This window comes from Mesoplodon densirostris, chromosome 8, assembly GCF_025265405.1.
Source record: "Mesoplodon densirostris isolate mMesDen1 chromosome 8, mMesDen1 primary haplotype, whole genome shotgun sequence".
Taxonomy (NCBI): Eukaryota; Metazoa; Chordata; class Mammalia; order Artiodactyla; family Ziphiidae; genus Mesoplodon; species Mesoplodon densirostris.
The window spans coordinates 93,122,436-93,137,771 of NC_082668.1; the positions used below are offsets into that span (position 1 = coordinate 93,122,436).

Genomic DNA, 15,336 nt, shown 5'->3' on the forward strand with positions numbered 1-15,336 from the left:
AGCTTTACTGTTTAAGAATCAAAAAATAAACAAAACACTTCTCATTTAATAATGTTTGAAATCTACTGAGAGAAATGTATTCCTTTGCCTTATCCTCCTGGTTGCAAAAATCCCTAAGAGACGTAACATAGTTTTTCAAAAATACTACTGTGAATATATTTTTATGGATTAAAGAGATGATATGAAGGGAATAATTTTGAGATGGGGAAGGGAAGAAAGAAAGCACTGAAACTAAATTTGTCTGGCCCTGATAGTGAGAGCACATGTGTACCACTCAGAGATATTTGTAAATCTCCATCCTCCCAAGAGAACCAAATCATGATATGCAAAAAGGTCCATGCTTCAGGTCCATTCCTCCCAGTTGGTAACTATAACTCTAAGATGTGAAAATTCAGTTCACATTTCTGTTTTGACCAGCAATTCTCAAAAGATCAATTGTTTCCCTTTGTCAAGCAAATGCTTTGGAAAGTAGGGTCACCTATAGAAACTGAATTATGAAAACTGAATGGTGGTCAAGAAGGACATTAAAAGTTACTACAGAAAGTAAAATGTTGATTTTGATTCAAAGCACAAATACTGTAGTATCTGGTTATCACCAATAATGCATTTACCTATTCAGCAAGCAAATATTAAGATAAGCCAGTATGAAAAAAAGAGTGAAATATCATCATGTGAGAATTTCACCCTTTGTTTTAATCAGAGTTTCAAAGAGTATAGTTCTATTTCATGGAGAGGAGTAATTTTTAGACAAATGCCTCCTTATTGGCTACCAATGGTTAGTCTATCTTTAAGACTCATTTTTAATAAAAATATATATAAAGGGAGGGCCTTTGGATATTGTATAACTGAATATAACATATGAATTCAGGGAATACCCATCAAAAGGATCATTAAAAAATCATACATTGTAATAAAGAGTAATTAATTCAGGCCCTTCTCAATTTAGAGTTTTTTGGTCATTTAAACCAGAACTCAGCTGAAAATTTAAATTGCGCAATCATTAAATGATTCACCGAAAATTAATAGCTAACTTCAAGATGAGAAGACATATGATTAAAGTACTCAACATTTTTCAATCGCCTTAGAAGTGTCAATGTTTATGCACTTATTAATGAAACTCTCAGTACCTAGAGACAATACATTGTTAATCAAGTTCAGAGATCACAAGTTGGTATCTTGAGGTCAAAACTGGCTCACGTGTGTCGTTTGGTTAGCTGTTTTCCAAATTTAAATTTGTTTTTAACATTTAAAAATCAACAGATTTAACAACAACAACAAAAGCAAAAGGGAATTCCAGCTTCTCTTGAAAACTTAGAAGATGTGACGACGCTGGACTCAGAGTGCTAGATACCCACAGTAAAGGGGAGCTAATCAGGAGCTACTCCCTACATACGGGGCATCCTCTCTCTGCTTTCTCACAGTCCCCACCCGCCTCACGTGCCTCATTTATTACATGTTTGGCCCCTGGTTTAATTCAAGCAATACCTATTGAAAAGCAACAAAACTGTGCTTGTCTTAAAAGAGTTCTCAACTTAGAATCTTGCTAATTCTATTTAATTATTGGTTTGAACTTGTAAGGTTTTAGAATTATGTTTTCACAAGCTCAACGAAACCAAAATCAGAAAGCACAGGAGAGGCATGGGTACAATAAGTTTCTTATAGAATCACAGTGAAAATAAGTTTCTCATAGAATCACACTGTGAAAAGCTGTTCAGACCCCAACAAGCTGAAGACAGAAAAAAAAAAATCCTTAACATGCTGCAACTTTTGACATGAAAATGTAACTGTCCCCTTCAGTTTTACAGATGTAGTACAGAATAGAAGTGAACAATCAGAACATTCTGAATAGCTTTCATTCTGCTTGTATCTCCTTATGTGGACTGACATACCTGATTTTTTTAAAATCTCAATCCATTTAGATTTTATCACCATTTTGAGGAGTATTTTAATTACAAAAATTTAAGTCACAATACAGAGAAGATGACGAACGCATTATGGTTTGTCAGTCCCAAAGACGATCAAACAGAATTTGTTAACTATCAACTCTGATCAAGGCATATATATAGGAATTAAACACAATGTCATGGCTCAATTATTGAGGGTACTGGGCAGGGCCTACTACTCCAGTAACTTAAAATTTCAGTCATTATTGATGAAATACGGGTGTCACAGGCTTGTCAGTTTAAAAAGTTTTTCCTACTAAAATGCACAGACTCTGGGACAGATGAACTTCATTAATAAAGATGAATTTTATTAATAAATACCTTACTGGAGATTATTTACAGCTAGCTAGACATAAAACTATAAAACTGACTGAGTGGTAAAGGCAAAACAAACAAACAAAAAGAAAAAAGAATTCAACCTACATCCCAATTTTTTCTAGGATCAGAATTTTGACAAACACATTTAACAATCTAAACGATCATCACAACAATTACTTCAATGTGACAATGTAACTTTTACATGTTTTCTCATTAGTTAAAATTTGCACATATACAAATTCTTAGAAGACAACATCATGATTTCATAAGGAAATTTCACATGACCAGTTTTAAATATGGACCTTTCTGCTTGGCTTTAGCACAGTTTAATCATAAAATTTCCTTGAACTGGAAGCTTTTGCATTTGATGGTCAGAAAATAAAGTCTATTCTAATAATTTCCTCCCTGTTTCTACTGTTAAAATGATGGGGGGTGGCAGTGCTCTTCAGTCACTTAAGTCACTAAAAGAAACTATAACACTCAGTATTATCACCAAAAAAAAAAAGAAATATGCCATTTTTAAGACAAATGGTAGCTACTATAAGACACAGGAAGATACAGAAAATACAAATGGCATATACCACATTTAGTAATCAATATTCTTCGGGGGAAAAATCACCACCATGATTCAATAACAGTCTGAGGTTTTATAAATGCTCTTACATTAAAATGTGCAAGGCACAAATCAGAGCAAAGAGAATAAAGATAAACTGAAAACCAGAAAATGCAGAGAAGAATTTTAAACAGGCTTGCCGCCAATGAGATTATGAGACAAAATCTCTGAGAGGTAAAGAACATCAGTCATTTTTATACATTCTTTGAACTATACTCCCCAGAATCAAAACAGAAGCAGCAGGGGTGGGGGAAAACGCATCTATGGCAATATTTTTAGAGACTGTTCATATTTTGCTTACTATAATTAGCCCCCAGTGGCAACCTATTACAATAAACTATCCATTGCTCTGGGAACATAAAACCAAGTAAGCATCTGAATTGCTGCTCTTTCAGTCAGCAAATTTCAGCAACTTACAAATATCAAAATTCAGAATAACTCAACATTTACGAAGATGCTAATAATCTGTATTTAAAGTATAGGTTTTTTAGGTTGCTTATTTGACTCTATAGACAACAAACAAAAGTTTACAGTACTGGTTTCTGCAACAGTGCATTCATGGATTTTTAAAAAACAACTCTGATTATATTAACCCTATTTCCATTTTTAAAAATTCTGAAACAGCTTTTACTTGATGCAATAATATTCTCTAGGCAACAAGGAAGAGGAAATAAAGGACTAAGAACCTAGACCCTTCAGAAAAAATCTGTATTCTAATGCCAAGTTTAAAGAACAATATAGATTCAATGTCTCTCTTATATTTCGGAAGGCAATTCCTAAAAAAGAAGACCACTTTTTACTCATTCTTTCTAGCAAGATAGCCTCCTGACTTATCATTATTTATTTATTCCTTTTTTAATATAAAAAACAGGATCTAAGAATATTAGATTCCTTGAATTCTTAGCTTCTCCTTGCATTAGTTTTATCAGCCACTGTCAACAAGTGGTCTCAAGTTCCACAATACGGAATTCCATGCGAGTTCAGAGGGATGAGATGCATTCCTGACATGCAAACCATGACAGACTTTGTGGAAATGCTCCTATTTCCCCAGTTTCTTTTTCTGTGCTATTCACAAATTCTGTTGTGAATTAATTTTTCAATAATAGACACAAAATGGAATGACTCTTCATACCTAATGTTCCTGATATTTTTATATTACTTATAAAGCACTACAACCCACCCAATTTATTTGTATACTTACAGTAAGATTTCCAAACAGGAGGTCTATATTCATCTGTATCTGAAAGAATAAACATCAAATTAACATTACTGAATACTTATATTTTAAATGAGATATTTTAATCATTAATTCATTTAATACATACTTGTTGAGGTCTATTTGTTCTAGGCATTATGCTAGGCACTAAAGGGCATTCAAAGGTTTTTTAACCTTGGTCCTCCCTTCCTTGGAGTACAATTTCACAAAGATGTTCAAAGAAAGTTACTGTATTTATTCAACTGCTTATCACATAAAAACGTCATGCTTAATTTTTACTGCTTTTACAGTCACTGAGGTAATATCAATAATGTCTTTGGGCTGAATTCTATGATCATTCCACTGAAAGATCCCTGAAATCATTGGAACTTTTCTATATTTCCCTCCATCACATTTGGGGGAGTCCAGTGAAACTGGTTTTACCAACATCAAGAGAGAAGAACAGCAAGGTACAGACCTTAGTCCTCATACATCCTGGACAATCAAAACCAGGAAATGAGCAACACTTCAATGTAGGACAGTGTATCTAGGGAGCCACAAAGAACATGAGGTGAACATGTGCTCTCCAGGTCCATTTCCCCTCACTCTGCTTGAATGTGAATTAGGAGACAGTGTGAAGAGACAGTGGAGAGAGATGGAAATACAAGCACACGAGGGAGATGAGGGAATTGGAGAAAGGAGAGGGGACAGCGTGGTCTGGGGCTTCTCATCCTGTGAAGCACAGCTGAGGAATAATCTTGCCAGCACAAAGCCCTGCCTGCAAGGCCATGTAGCCAAACCAGCAGACACAGCATTTTGGTGTGGGGAGGTGTGGCCAGACACATCACCTGGCTCTGCTGGCATCCAACAGAAACCCACTGAGGAATCTGATCCTAAAAATCGTGGTCTCCAAGGAGGCAAGAAAACTCCCGGGAAGTTTATTGAGAAGGGTGATTTCTTGTATAGGTAGCTCACATTAAAATGGTCACAGACTCGAAACATTCGGCCCCCAACTCCCAACCTTTAAAATGCAATCTCACACTTCATTTATGATGTGTTATCATAAACCACACAAATACTTTGAGTCAGAGGGCTACAGTAAGACTACTGATGATGGGCAAAAGAACATAAAAGGGAAATTCTAAGTCATGTAGAAATTGCTTGGCACCCAGGAGAAGTTTTCATATGTGTTTTCTCAAAGAATGAATAAAAGATTACATGAACAAATGAATGAAGTAATGCAGCAAATACAGCTGACTCTCATTATTCACAGTAGTTATATTCTACAACGTCACCATAAACACTGAATTAACCAATACGGAACCACTGCACCTGGGGAAACACAAATTAGGTTCCTGTGAGCCTCTGGTCACAACATTTTCATCAACCAATCAATACATAACTTTGTTTTCTGTGTATTTTTGTTTAAACACACCTTATTTAGTATATATTTTTGATTCATAAACATTGAACTCACAGCCAACTGTACTACAACTCATGCCTCAATGAAACTTATCTGACACATGTACTTTCTCTGTAAGATAACATCACTGTCTTCTTGCACTTAAAAGCACCAGACAGGATTTTGACACTATGCTTAGGGGCCATTTTAAAAAGTAAAGTCACCAATAAAAAGCCACAAAAATGCAAAAAATGTGGCAATAAATAGGCTATGAAAAGAACACTTGTTAACAGTATAAGAGCTAAAACAAAGAAGGCAGAGTTGCCTTTCTCAACCTCAGCCGGGAATATTCAGCTCATGCAACTCAATTTGCCACTCTATAAATGTTGGCAAATGACTATGAAAGTGTCACAGGTATTTATTTTAAAAGGGTTACAAATAAATGCTAGCAAGTAAGCAAATCTGCAAGCACAAACAGAATCAAGAATAATGAGGACTGTCTGTATATGAATGAGCAATTATTCAGGAAAACTACCAACTCAGGTAAACTCACACAGGAATGATATTACATTAGGATGAAATACGACCTCAGCACAGTGACATATAGATATATACAGATTTACTTTGCTAGGGGGTGGGGGTGGGGTGTGTGTATGTTTGGAGGGTTAATTATACTGACATTTATCTTAATAAGCAAATTGGATTATATATTTCTAATATGAGGAAAAATTTGCTTCTAAGCATTCAAGTCATTTAATGATTTCATTGATGCCATATGGATGCTGTTACATTGCCATTCAATCCTAGGACAGTTCCAGGTCTAACAGGAGAGTGGATGTTCACTCTCCTGGCACTCACCCATATTCAAGTGTGTGTCTCAGCCTCCTTGCCAGTGTCCAAACAGCATAAGCTGCAGTGACCAGGTACCTCCCGACCCACCACGCGGAAGACGGCACATGCGGCCAGGAAGAGGAAGGGCACTCAACAAGGCTGAGACCCAGTGCAGAAAAGAATTTAACCTTGTGCCCCAGAAGAGGTCTGACTTTTGCCTTCAGCTCCTAGGAGGTAATTTTATTTGTCTGGGAGCCTTGGGCTGGCCAGAGAGTACCAATGTGACTTAGGGTGGGGTTTTGGGTCACACAGTGTCAGTCAAGCTGGAGAATGAGATCAACCATGTGGGCCATCAATCATAAAGCCCTCATTAAAAACTCTGAACTCAGGATTGGGAGAGCTTCCTTGGCTGGAAATACTCCATGTGGATCATCACGCATCAATGCTGGAAGAGTATGCATCCTGACTCCACAGAGGATAAGAGAAGCTCTGCATTTTGTACTTCTCCCGGACCCTGTCTTATGTGCTTTTCCCTTTGGCTGATTTTTTTTTTTTTTTAACCCACATTTGTTTATTTATTTATTTTTTTGGCTGTGTTGGGTCTTCGTTTCTGTGCGAGGGCTTTCTCTAGTTGTGGCAAGCGGGGGCCACTCTTCATCGCAGTGTGCGGGCCTCTCACTATCGCAGCCTCTCTTGTTGCAGAGCAAAGGCTCCAGACGTGCAGGCTCAGTAGTTGTGGCTCACGGGCCTAGTTGCTCTGCAGCATGTGGGATCTTCCCAGACCAGGGCTCAAACCCGTGTCCCCTGCATTAGCAGGCAGATTCTCAACCACTGCGCCACCAGGGAAGCCCTCCCTTTGGCTGATTTTAATCTGTATCCTTTCCCTGTAATAAATCATGACTCTCAGTACAACAGTGTTTAGTGAGTTCTGTGAGTCCTTCTAGAGAATCATCGAACCCAAGTGTGATTTGAGGGCACCCCTTCCAACCTGCAATTGGTGTCAGAAGTGAAAGAAGTGTTTAGGGCTGTGCCCTCTCACTTTGCAGTTGGCCCTAGCTCCTTGCAAACTCTGCGCAAAGCCTGTACCTGTGAGCAGGAGGCCCTGGAGATTGCTTTCACTTTGGAGATGGTAAGAGAGTAAGAGGCTAATAATCAAAGTTCTTTCTCTGGGGGATTGTTCATCTAGTCCTAGATAGGGCTTTCTTAGGGGAACATCAACCTTTGCTTGCTGTGTGACTTTAGGAAATTTACTACCTCTCTTTTCTTTATCTATAAAATAGAGTAACAATATCATCTAAAATGGGAATAGTAACAACACAGGTTTGTTGTGAGGATTATATTAGGTATCATACATTAAGCACCTTGCACTCAGGAGACCTTTAGTAAATGAGTACCCTCTCCTGCCTTCACCAAAAGCAAATTTAAAGACACAATGAGGGGGGCCTCCCTGGTGGCGCAAGTGGTTGAGAGTCCGCCTGCCGATGCAGGGGATACGGGTTCGTGCCCCGGTCTGGGAGGATCCCATATGCCGCGCAGCGGCTGGGCCCGTGAGCCATGGCCCGTGAGCCATGGCCGCTGAGCCTGCGCATCCGGAGCCTGTGCGTCCGGAGCCTGTGCTCCGCAACGGGGGAGGCCACGACAGTGAGAGGCCCGCATACCGCAAAAAAAAATAAATAAATAAAAAATAAAGACACAATGAGGGACTTCCCTGGTGGCGCAGTGGTTAAAAATCTGCCTGCCAATGCAGGGGACATGGGTTCCAGCCCTAGTCTGGGAAGATCCCACATGCCGTGGAACAATTAAGCCTGTGCACCACAACGACTGAGCCCACGTGTCACAACTACTGAAGCCCATGCGCCTACAAAAAAAAAAAAAAAAAAATTATGACAGTCTCTCTTATGTTTAGGGGTGGAGACCCTAGGTCACCTTGGTATGGGCCATTTTGTTGAACAAGTTAGGCAAAGGGTAGGCATCACCGTCCTCAGGACTCAGGGAAAAGGGGCTCACTGGGAGGGGGAAGTTGCATGGCTTAGAAAAACATACCTTACACTCTTTATTTTTTATTTTTTTGCAGTACGCAGGCCTCTCACTGTTGTGGCCTCTCCCGTTGCGGAGCACAGGCTCCGGACACGCAGGCTCAGTGGCCATGGCTCACGGGCCCAGCTGCTCCGCGGCATGTGGGCTCTTCCCGGACCGGGGCACAAACCTGTATCCCCTGCATCGGCAGGTGGACTCTCAACCACTGCACCACCAGGGAAGCCCCATACCTTACACTCTTGATGTGCAAAATTAATTGCTAGAGTTGCTGAGACCAATTTTCCAGTACCCTAAATCCTTCTGGAAGGGAAGAAACATTACCCCAATCTTTGATTCCTTGGATTCAAATTTAAGGAGTTCTGTCATAGAAAAAACTTATAGCCCAAACCAAGTTCCACTGGCAAGAACAGGCAGAAACACTCCTGAAAGAAAATGACTTTGAAGATGGATTAATTGAAACTGGTGATCCAGGGTCACACAGAGGGCTTATGGGTTTATCTGGAAGGACAGATTCTGGCCCAGCATGAGGCAGAGTCCAGAAGTGTCTCTGACCTCAACCTCCCTGGCACGTGGAATCATTGAGTATAAGCGTGTGAACTAATAAACTGCAATCTTAACCTCCAACTGGGGTCACTACTTTGACCTGGGCCAGGTCTGACCTAAACGGGTATCCTAGTAGCACTCAGACAAGCAACTATCGACAAAGGGCTGGTCTTCAACACTGACAGAAAGTGATAAAGAGAAGAAGGATAAACAGTGTACAATTATACTTACTGGACTTTTCTTCTGGGTAGTTGTAAGAGAATGGGACCACTCTGGGACTGAGTAAGCCTCCTGAAGTTCAAACTTGGAGGAGGAGACTGCCTAAAGAGGAAGGTACTAAATTTCCTGTTAACTGGGGCAGTGATTAAGAGGAGAAAGTATGGGAGCATATTTGGCTCCTGCATTTATGTAACAGGTCTTCAGTTCCTTCTGCATACTTTTGACCCAGCAGCTCTATTTCTAGGAATTTATTGTCAAATAATTAAGGATATTAGACAAATATTAATATAGAAGAATACCACTGAAATATTTCTTTTTAAACTAAAAAACTGGATTCAACCTAAATGCCTAACAATTAGAAACTGATAGAATCAATGACGATAGATTCTAGTTTGAAGATACCTTGACTACATCAAGAAGATTTCACCTTTTAATCTGTTAGAAAGTCTGACAGATATTTTAAATATTTTTAATCTTTTAAAACAGTGTCTCTCAAACTTTTTGGTTTCAAAAACATGGATTCTAAAAGGCTTTTTTTTTTTTTTTTTTTGGTACGCAGGCCTCTCACTGTTGTGTCCTCTCCTTTTGCGGAGCACAGGCTCCAGACGTGCAGGCTCAGCGGCCATGGCTCACGGGCCCAGCCACTCCGTGGCATGCAGGATCTTCCCGGACTGGGGCACGAACCCGCGTCCCCTGCATCGGCAGGTGGACTCCCAACCACTGTGCCACCAGGGAAGCCCTAAAGAGCTTTTAATATCTACTGATGTTAACCATATTAGAAGTTAAAACAGAAATTTTAATAGTATATATTTGTTAATTTATTAAAAATAATAAACCAATTATATCTTAACATTTTTATGAAAAAAAAACTTTAGTTTTCAGGACAAAACATTTGTTTTAAATTTTTCACATCTCTTTAATGTCCGGTATAAGTGAAGACAGCTGGATTCTCCTATCTGCTTCTGCATTCAATCTGTTGTGATATCACATGACATGAACAGTCTGGAAGATCCAACTAGCCACTTGTGAGAAAACGAGAGTGAAAAAGGCAAATACTGTCTTATTACTATTACTTAAAATAGTTTTGACTTTGTGGAAACTCTGAAAAAACTTGGAGACTTCCAGGAGTCCCTAGAACATGCTGTGAGAACAACTGTTTCAAACTATGATTTCCTTGGCACATTTAGGGTATGGGGTAAGGTGGGATAAGATACATTTCATCTAATAGAAGAAATACAAAAGTTAACTAAGACAGGAAAAGAGAGGAAATCATGAATTCCTTTAGCAGAACGAAGTCCTTTCAGCTCGTTCAAAGGAAGTTAGCAAGAGCCTTCAGCTAGAGGTCTCAAGGACTCCCATCACTTCTTTTTGATTCTGTCAGAAAATCCACGCAAGCCAAGCATATCAACATGACAGACTTCCATCTCTAGAACATGACTGCGAATGACAGCCTGACAACCTATAACTCAGTGACAGCTAATTTTAAAACCAACTTAAATTCAGGGACAGCTGCTTAAAATAATCTTAGCGTGGTATAGATGAGTGCTTAAATTAAGTATATACCCACAAAATCCATTTTCTCCATTGCCTTTACGTGTAAGTAATACTTTTCATTCACTACACAAAAGAATTTTATATAAATATCAAAATTATGCTGCCATACAGAAACGTTAAAACAATCAGAAAGTTCCATTCATTCAATAAATATGTATTAAACACCTTCTATGGGTAAGAATGTCAGTTACAAGGTGGGTCCAGATGTAGTTTACGCCTTTAAGGGCGGTAAGAAAAATAAGATGGATATTATTACTTACTAACAAGGTAATATAATAAGAGTATAAGAGTAATACGTAATACTCTTCTACATAATGAGAGTTTCATAAACCATCATCTTGTCAAAATGCTTGACAAGAATAGGTCCCCAATAAGTATTTGCTGAGCTGATGAAAGAATGGAAGGGAAGAAGGAATCACTTTTGGCCAGAGTGTCAAGAAAGACAAATCAGAGGTGGTATCATCTGACAGTGGCTCTGAAGGACGGATGATTTTTAAAGTACAGGGGCCAAGGCAAGAAGACTGGAAATAAAAGAGAGAACAGGGCCTCCCTGGTGGCGCAAGTGGTTGAGAGTCCGCCTGCCGATGCAGGGGACACGGGTTCGTGCCCCGGTCTGGGAGGATCCCACATGCCGCGGAGCGGCTGGGCCCGTGAGCCGTGGCCGCTGAGCCTGCGCGTCCGGAGCCTGTGCTCCGCAACGGGAGAGGCCACAACAGTGAGAGGCCCGCGTACCGCAAAAAAAAAAAAAAAAAAAAAAAAAAAGAGAGAACAACATTCTAAACAGAGGGAACACAGTGAATAGGACACAGGAACAAGAAAGTTCAAAAAGTGTTTGAGGAACAGTAAAAATGCAGAGTGGTTGAAATAGAAGACATGTTGAGGAAAGCTTGAGATTCAGGCCCTGGAGGGAATCTGGGCTGTGCTGTCCAGGAGGAATCCATAAGTAATGCACCATGTGTTTTCCTCTGTTTTGTGTATTAAATACTCAGATGTCTGAGAGGAATACTATGTTAGGCCCAGGTCAATTCTCATGAGTCAGAGAAAACAAGCCAAGCAGCAGGAAGGCCAAAGGTAAGAGAAAAAATCGATGGAGCAAAGACTCGGAGGAGGAGAAAGTAATGGACTCAAAAATCACAGGTGGTGGACAAGGCCTGGGAAGGTGGAGACATGGCTCTACGTCTAATCAACTGGGGAGGTAAAAAGGTGGGTTCTGTTTGAGACATTCTCTTCTGTGACTCCAAGTAAAAATCTAAACAAGTAATTCAGGAAAACAAAAGAAAAAATGGGATTGTTAAACTATATGGAAAATAAGTAAAGGCCAAGTTGATTAGCACGTATAGTATGATCTCTTTTTTTTTAAGAAAAGAAAAGATATAAATGTGTATGTGAATGTGTACATGGGGAGGGGCACAGGGACAAGGAGAGAGAATATGAAAGATTCAGAATGACATATGCTAATTTAAGTAATAGTAGTGATCTCTAGGTCGGCCCTCCTCACCCAGGCTCCTCACCTGAACCACAGAGCACATAAAATGTTTTGAGTGGCATTTTCTCAGTTCTCCCATGTATGGTAGATAACCAGAGTCTTTCTAGAAGCAGGAGAGAAGTTAACTTATTACATACAGTGGATGTGCTGGGCCACTGGGACATCATTCTCTCCCCAGAACCATTCTCTTGATGGTGATTTTTACTTTTCTTATATATCTGTGTATTTTTAAAAATTATATAATGCATATATTCATTTGCACTAAGGAGGAAAAAGCAACTACTAAAAACAAACAGTATATAAACGAACCAATCAAAAGATCGGCAGAAGACCTAAATAGACATTTTTCCAAAGAAGACATACAGATGGCCAACAGGCACATGAAAAGATGCTCAACATCGCTAATTATTAGATAAATGCAAATCAAAACTACAATGAGATACCACCTCACATGGATCAGAATGGCCATTGTTAAAAAGTCTACAAATAACAAATGCAGGAGAGGGTGTGGAGAAAAGGGAACCCTCCTACACTGTTGGTGGGAATGTAAATTGGTACAGCCACTATGGAAAACAGTATGGAGGTCCCTTAAGAACTAAAAATAGAACTACCATATGACCCAGCAATCCCACTCCTGGGCAAGTATCTGGAAAAGATGAAAACTCTAATTCAAAAAGATATAAGCACCCCAATGTTCATAGTAGCACTATTTACAACAGCCAAGACATGGAAGCAACCTAAGTGTCCTTCAATTTTATCCATGAATGGATAAAGAAGATGTGGTGTACACACACACACACTGGAATCTTATTCAGCCATAAAAAAGAATGAAATATTGCCATTTGCAGCAACATGGATGGACCTAGAGATTATCAGATTAAGTGAAGTAAATCAGACAGAGAAAGACAAATATATGGTATCACTTGTATGTGGAATCTTAAAAATGATACAAATGAACTTATTTGCAAAACAGAAACAGACTTACAGACATAGAAAATTAACTGTTACCAAAGGAGAAAGGGGGGGGGCTGATAAATTAGGAGTTTGGGATTAACAGATACACACTACTACTATATATAAAACAGATAAACCACAAGGACCTACTGTATAGCACAGGGAACTATACTCAGTATCTTGTAATAACCTATAATGGAAAAGAATCTGAAAAAGAATGTGTGTGTGTGTGTGTGTGTGTGTGTGTGTATAACTGAATCACTTTGCTGTACACCTGAAACTAACACAATATTGTAAATCACCTACACTTAAATTTTTTTAAAGTATAAGTTAACTATTTATAAGAAGAGAAAAACATGGAAACTGATTCAGATAGAGAAAAGCACCATTTAACAAACTCCACAGGAAATTATAATTGTTCTGAATGGGCTCTTGAAATAAATACCTTACCAGAGAAATAATATCCCCAGTCTGAGAGGCTGAGAAATCAACTACAAACTTTGTGGCAAACACATAAATAACACCACCTCTTCTAAAGTCCTCGAATTCCCCCTGAGAACCTCTGTGGAGGTCTTCATTTACCTCTTCTCCCTGTTCTAAATGAATTTGCTGAATGGAAAAGAGAACAGCTTCTTAATTAAATGTTTTTCACTACTGGTTAACTGCAAGAATTATGAGCCAAGAATATCATCAAAAAATCTACAAACAATAAATGCTGAAAAGGGTGTGGAGAAAAGGGAACCCTCTTGCACTGCTGGTGGGAATGTAAATTGATACAGCCACTATGGAGAACAGTATGGAGGTTCCTTAAAAAACTAAAAATAGAACTACCATATGACCCAGCAATCCCACTACTGGGCATATACCCTGAGAAAACCATAATTCAAAAAGAGTCATGTACCACAATGTTCATTGCAGCTCTATTTACAATAGCCAGGACATGGAAGCAACCTAAGTGTCCATTGACAGATGAATGGATAAAGAAGATGTGGCATATATATACAATGGAATATTACTCAGCCATAAAAAGAAACGAAATTGAGTTATTTGTAGGGAGGTGGATGGGCCTAGAGTCTGTCCTACAGAGTGAAGTAAGTCAGAGAGAGAAAAACAAATACCGTATGCTAACACATATATATGGAATCTTAAAAAAAAAAAATGGTTCTGAAGAACCTAGGGGCAGGACAGGAATAAAGACACAGACATAGAGAATGGACTTGAGGATATGGGGAGGGGGAAGGGTAAGCTGGGATGAAGTGAGAGAGTGGCATGGACATATAAACACTACCAAATGTAAAAATAGATAGCTAGTGGGAAGCAGCCACATAGCACAGGATCAGCTCAGTGCTTTGTGACCACCTGGAGGGGTGGGATAGGGAGGGTGGGAGGGAGGGAGATGCAAGAGGGAAGAGATATGGGGATATATGTATATGTATAGCTGATTCACTTGGTTATACAGCAGAAACTAACACACCATTGTAAAGCAATTATACTCCAATAAAGATGTTAAAAAAAAAGAATTATGAGCCAAGAAAATCTTACTTTTACATATTTTATAATGTTTATGAAAATGATTTCAATTTTTTCTTGCTTTTTTTTAAACTCAAAGATAAAGATTTTAAGCAGGATTTAGTGTTAAACTTGTTTTTGGCTATAATTTTCCCTTCTGCTACTTCTTTCTGTAAATACTAATATTTTCAGGACATTCATTTTTGCTTTGAATATTAAAAACTTCAAGACACTTATCTGTACCTTTAGGCAATGACTTTAAAAATCTTAGTAAAATATATCTAGGATAATATCTTAGATATGATCAATTATAATATATACTATTAGGGTTATTTGGGAGGTACTCAAAGCATTCACTTATTGATTCACAAGGTTAAATCTGCTCATAAATACCCTAATGTTCTGAATTTTTAGATAAACTTAAAACATTGTATGATTGAGTAAATGTTTATGCTTTCTCCAATTAGATCCTATTTAGGTCCAGTCTAGCTATGGATGTCATTGAAAACAACTGACCTCTGAAAACAGAAAAAATTTTATTTCATTCTTTCTATTATACAGTTTTGTGTATCATTATATAGTTATGTCTTACGAATTCTTTGATTAGGATAATATTCCACTGATGAAGTTTAAACCTGCTTAACTTTTTATTTTAAAAAATAAATAGGGCTTCCCTAGTGGCGCAGTGGTTACGAATCTGCCTGCCAATGCAGGGGACACGGGTCCAAGCCC

At 38.7% G+C, this 15,336-nt stretch overlaps 1 protein-coding gene across 2 annotated transcripts in view; it reads right to left on the minus strand.

Moving 5' to 3' along the window:
• The window catches only part of CHN1 (chimerin 1), a 198,549-nt gene that overhangs the window by 145,986 nt on the left and 37,227 nt on the right, over window positions 1-15,336 (minus strand). For both annotated transcript variants that reach the window (XM_060106036.1, XM_060106037.1), the window contains exon 3: window positions 4,076-4,114. In XM_060106036.1, the coding sequence (XP_059962019.1) occupies window positions 4,076-4,114 (39 nt within the window). The remainder of the gene's footprint in view (window positions 1-4,075; window positions 4,115-15,336) is intronic.